General features: G+C 48.6%; 1 protein-coding gene across 1 annotated transcript in view; it reads right to left on the bottom strand.

Moving 5' to 3' along the window:
• The window catches only part of CSF1R (colony stimulating factor 1 receptor), a 19,464-nt gene that overhangs the window by 12,995 nt on the left and 790 nt on the right, over window positions 1-5,679 (bottom strand). Inside the window, 2 exon segments of the mRNA XM_010076253.1 lie at window positions 184-468; window positions 1,284-1,529. Coding sequence (XP_010074555.1) covers window positions 184-468; window positions 1,284-1,529 — 531 coding nt within the window.

Here is a 5,679-nt window from a genome sequence, read left to right as displayed (position 1 = left end):
GCTGAACCCAGGGAGGCCCATGTGAAGGAGCCAGTTTGCCAGAAGCTGATGGAATTTTTCATCCATTAAACACCCTTTAAAGGTCTTTCTTACCACTGGCGAGGAGCTTTTCCTTAACTATCTACTATGGACAGCTTAGCTACTGCTGTCTCTCTGAGCAGAGCACCAACTCCAATCCTTTACCTTCTTCCACAATCAGTCTTATTCTTGAGGACTTCTGTATTTTTCCATTTATCACTGCTTGGCACCGGTAAAAGCCCTTCTGCTTGCTCTGCACATTGTATAGTGTTATTCCTTTCTCTGTACTGAAAGAATAGTTGGTCCCGGGTGGGAGACGAGAGGCATCATCCATTATCAGAGTCACACTGGATCCATACTCGGGGGCTGTGATGAGACAGGGGAGCTCAGCATTGCCACCTTTGGCCACGAAGATCCGGAAAATTGGGGTGTACCACACATTATTGGGATCTGCAGAGGAGACAAAGTTGTCCAGAGAAGGGGATCAGAAAATGAGTTGAAGCTGAGAAACACATTCCAGCAAAGGCAAGTCTCCAGCATTGCTGCCCAGTGGGAGTTCAATGTTGGGGCAGCCCTGCTCAATGCCTGCCTGACTCAGCCCCCAAAAACTCGCATGACTAGCCCAATTCCAGCTAAGGCATTTGAGGAGAGCACAGCAATCAACTCACAAATGTGTGTAGGCAAGACAGACTGAGAAGTATGCTTACCTCTAATTAAACTTTTCACCGTGGTGTTAGTTTTATTTATCAGAACTTCAGCTTCCCTGTCCAGGACAGTATCTCTGGTACAAGGGAAGGGGTGAACTCAAGTGGTGGAGCTACCACAGCATAACTTCTTCTGGGGTAAAAGAATATTTGGGGTTCAGTTCATGTTGTGAGGATGTGATTCATGTAATTCTCTCGCTTATCTGGGTTACTGGCAGTATGGGTCTCTGATTTCCAGATCTCACTGCCCATTACAACACCAAACAGATTTTCATCCCTGTTTTTTCAGGGAGAGAAGCCAAAGTAAATGGAGGGAGAGGTCCAGGTCACTTGCAGATATGCATGAGATGTAGATGCTCTGTACTCTACCCCAGTGCTTCAGCCATGGGCCCCATTTTATGTGGGCTTACATGGTTGTGAGTGAGTCACTGCCCCACTGGGAGCCTGCACTGCTCCGCCAAACACACACAATAGCACAGCCATAGAGAGGATGTGTAATGGCCATGCTCCCTGAAAGGAGGCTGTTCTGCCAGCACGTATAGAAGAGAGAAACACGCTCACCTTGCACAAACAGATGCACGGTTGCAACGCCCTTGTCACTGCTGTTGACATAAGCACACTTATAGGTGCCTGTATCCCTGTAAGTGGCCTTGGGAATACTGAGCGTGCTGCTGGTGTGGTTGCTGAATGTATCCTTTCGGCTTTTCCATTCAACTTCAGACTCTCCTGAGCAGTGCAAGATGACTGGATCACCCGTATTGACAACCAGAGCGGGGAGGTCAGGGCTGATCACTGGGGATGCCGAGCCTGCAAAGGAAAGAAAAAGAGTGAGGATACAGAAACGATGCATAAAGATGCTCTGTTGGAGTTCACACTGCTGAGCATGCAGTAGCTCAGCATCAGGAAGAAGCTGGGCTTGGGATTCAAACTGGCTTTTTGGCTTGTGTCACTCAGCCATTCTCCTTCCCACCAGACCAATATGGACTCATTCTCCAGGTAATTAATTTCATGGGAGAGTGAAAACCCCACATTTGAACATTTAGAGCACTGGGACAGGAAAAAGTGTCATCTGGAGCTGATTAAGTCCGATGCTAGCTTGAAAACTGGGTTTTGCCTCTTCTTGCAACAGTTTTCCATTTGTGGCAGAGCTGGAGCTACTGCATGGACTTAGTCAGCCCATAGCACCATTTGGTGAAGTTTAAATCTAGTGGATGGGGCTCTGTTGCATTGCTGCTGTGATGAGCTAGAACAGATCTAGAAAGCTTCTGCAGAACGGGAGGTCAGTGCATGTCCTTTGGGAAGACTGGCTTTTTGGTTCCTGGGTACTGGACTTTGAACAACATCTACTTGCACCTTATCACAGAGTCACACAGTGCATTCTCCTTGCAGATGCAATCACAACATTATTAAGCAAGTCAGCATTATTATTCATAATTGGGGGTGGGAAACTGAGGCACAGAAAAGCTAAACAACTCATGAAAGCCCACATCTGCGGTTGTATGAACAGCACACCAGGCAATGCTGACGCTGGCACTGCAGCCTAGCTGGATTTCTGATGCTGTCTCCGAAGATGGCTTCTCTGCTGGCTGAATAAAGGGGAACCAGGGTCCCACTCCAGCCCTTAGTGTCAGAGGGAAATATTTTTTCCCTGTTTTGCCACATCAGCGAGTTCTTTGAGTCACCACCTATATTTAGGGTGGGGGGGAAGTGAGAAATGAATCAGTGGCACAGGGCTGGGGAAGAAGCTGTATGGCCACCCCCACACCAGGCCTTTGGAAAAGACAGGAAACACATTGCAAATGGCTATCTGTGTTGGGGGGCTCTGCACCCCCCTCCGGCCCCTATCCAGGGCTATTCTCCCACTTCTGCTTTTCCTCCCAGTTGCTAACCCATCCTTACATCTTAAAGGGCCACACACCCAGGTCCAAACAGTAAGAAGTATAACAATAGCTGCCCAATTTATGAGTTTGTTGCTCTTTGTAGAAGATGTCACCACAGGCCATGCTCCTCTGGGATGGTGGCAGCAGAAACAAGCGCTGAGTTTGGTTTTGTGTTGCCTCAAACTCTGCATCAGACTCCTCTGGATTCACAGGAGCTCTTCAGTTGAAAGATTTGTTGTCCAAATTAACACAAAACCCCTAACTCATCAGGAAGTGGGAAAGGACAAAGCACCCTATAATGGCACCATTAGGGTAGCAGTGGCCAGATGTCACAGCCCTTCTTCCAGGGAGGAGGGAAGAGAGGCTGCTTATGGTCATGGACAGCAAAGAGTTTAAAGCAAATTTGTTCCCAGGTTCTGCCTTGGACACTGTCCCTGTAACACAGCCAGCAGAAGCAGCATGCACCCATCCTCATCCACCCCTGCCCACAGCTCATTTGGCGAGGAAGACTATGTCCAAGGTACAAACGTGTCCTGTGCTACCAGCTGTGCTCAGGGCTGTAACACAGAGCCCATCCATCAGAGCTCACAGAGCATCTAAGCAGTCTTGGGCTGGTGCCTCTCTCTGTGCAATGAAGGGTTGAGAAGAGGAGACTCAAGGCCCTGGAGAGCATTTCTGGTGCGTGACAACAATGCTGTTGCCCAGGAGAAACCCAAACAACGCCTGGATCAAACTCACTAGCCCTGCAGGAAGAAGTAGAGGACAGGGAGCTTTGGCACATGGAATATTTGACATTTTATCTCCCTGAGGTTTTTTTTTTAAGCAATCCTTTTATCTTTCTGTGGAAACAGGAAAAGCCTCATTTATTCCCATAGTGGAGAAAAAACATACCCCAGGATCCTTTGCAAAGCCACATTTTCCACATATCTAAGCTATGACATCCCCCCCTCTTTACTACGCTGTGTTTTCTAGTGGGGCTTGACACATTCCTGGTTTTATTTACTCTGTCACTGGATGCTTTTCCCTTACTTACTCTCTGCTTTAGCTATCCCTCCACATCCAAGGTTTCAGCTCCATTTCATGGGGGAGCCAAGCTCTTTAACTCATAGTTTCACCCAAACTGGCTCAGGAAAAGACCCTGTTTTTGGCCACAGCAGAAGGACAAGACAGACAAGAGTCGCATCACTCTTTGTCCTTGTCATCAGCCTCCAGTTACTCCTGAGATGCTATGGCCAGAAGTGGCTCAGGGTAGGTACACTCCATAATAATGAGGAAGCCAGCAGCCTTCAGGCTACCACAATGGCACAACCACCACAAGAGGAGTGATGATAGACAGGGCAGAGACACCAAATGCAGGACTATGCCAGGTGAAGGCCATCCAAGCATCCACTCCTTTGTGTATGCTGGGGCATGAGTCAGACCAGTGGGTCCTTTTCCAGAATGGGGAAGCAGGGCTTCTGGGGGAGGCTTTCTCCCTGCTGACCAGCGTGCGATCTTGCATGAAGCCCAGGGATGTCTCTCTGCTGCTCTCCAGCAGCTTCCGCAGCATTGCCAGTAACTGCTGGCCAAAGGTTTTACCACACTTGGGTTGTGTAACCATGACCTCTAGTTACAGCTGCAGGCTCTGTCCCTGCCTCTCCCATGCCAGCCAAAACATTACTTTCCTCTGCTGAGGGTTTGGAAATGGTGAGGAAGGAGAAGTGAAGACTGGTAAGACAGAGGCTCAAGAACCTTACCACAGAAGCCAATCAACAGGACCTTGACTTGGTCCTGGGGATAACTAGGCTAAGGTCTGGCTCTTGCTCCAGGGGCAGCTCCTCAGGCTAGAGCTCCCCTTGCTCCCCCCTCAATGATGGCAAGGAAAAGCTTGGCTTCCAAGAACACCTTCCCCAGAGTCACCTACAGTAGCTGGGGGGCAGGAGATGGGGGGAAAAGGCTGCTTATCACATCTCTGCTTGGGGCTTCTTCCTTGGAGGTTTAGATTCATCCACAACAAGAAAACAAAAGAAACACCAGGAAAGCCTCTCAAGATGGACGAGAACACAGATGTGAGATGATCAGGTTTCAAAACTCTCCCCTGCTTGATCTGAAGCTGGGATTTCAGCCTCCTCCTGCAAAAGCCCAGATTGCAATGGTCATACCACATCAGCCCTGGGTATTCTCAGGAGATGCACTTGCACTCCAAGAGGTGGGAGAAGGAAGTCAGGCTCTGGCTGCAGTTTGAGGCTATTGCTTTGGACAACCTTGGGATGCTGCAGCTTTGTGCTGCAGATGGCCAACAGTGCTGGTACTCACACAAATATGTGTCTAACACCCTGATGTGGCAAAAAGTACTTGACGAAGATGTCACAATTGTGACCTGCATTGCCCAGTGCCTCAAGGAACCTCTGGAGAGATCCTGACAGATACCGTTATGATCTCTCTCAAATCTATATCAGACCTGCCTAGTCCCTATTTATTATCTTAAAAAAAAAAAACATAAGGAATTAAAAACCCCTGCAACCTTCACAACCCAGTTCCCAGCACAGCAGACCTGTAAGAAGCCTGCTCAGCATGTCAAAGACATCATTTGAAGTGAAACACCATGCAGTACAAAAGTGAGAAGGATGCAAATTTCCTGGGCTGAAAATACAAACACAGCAGTGGCTCTGGAGGTATACACTGTCCCCTGTTATATGCTGCATGCTTTCCCCCCCAGATTGCCCCCTTCCAGGGGGATCTTCCCACCAGAATCTCATTGTGTGGGGAATAAGCTCAAGAGGAAAATGAAAGAAAGCACCACACAAGATCTGAGACACTGTCAGCACTTAGATGTGAGATTAGTAATACTGGTTTTTGTCTGGTTCCAAACCTCAAAATAGGCTTAGTGACTCTTTGAGGTTGGGCTCTCCACAGCCTCAAAAACCAGGCATCTTCACCTTTCTCTCCTTGGCTGCCCAAGTTCTCTTTCCATCACAAGGTCTAAAACCTGTCTCTACAGCCCTGTTGTGTGTGCCAGCACCACCAGAAAACAGCAACCCTCAGACATCTCCAGCTGGGCACAAGGTGCATGGGAAGCTGCCGATGCAGCCAACTTT

Source organism: Pterocles gutturalis, unplaced genomic scaffold (genome assembly GCF_000699245.1).
Source record: "Pterocles gutturalis isolate BGI_N339 unplaced genomic scaffold, ASM69924v1 scaffold19393, whole genome shotgun sequence".
NCBI classification, from domain to species: Eukaryota; Metazoa; Chordata; class Aves; order Pterocliformes; family Pteroclidae; genus Pterocles; species Pterocles gutturalis.
This window is presented reverse-complemented; position numbering and strand designations above follow the sequence as displayed.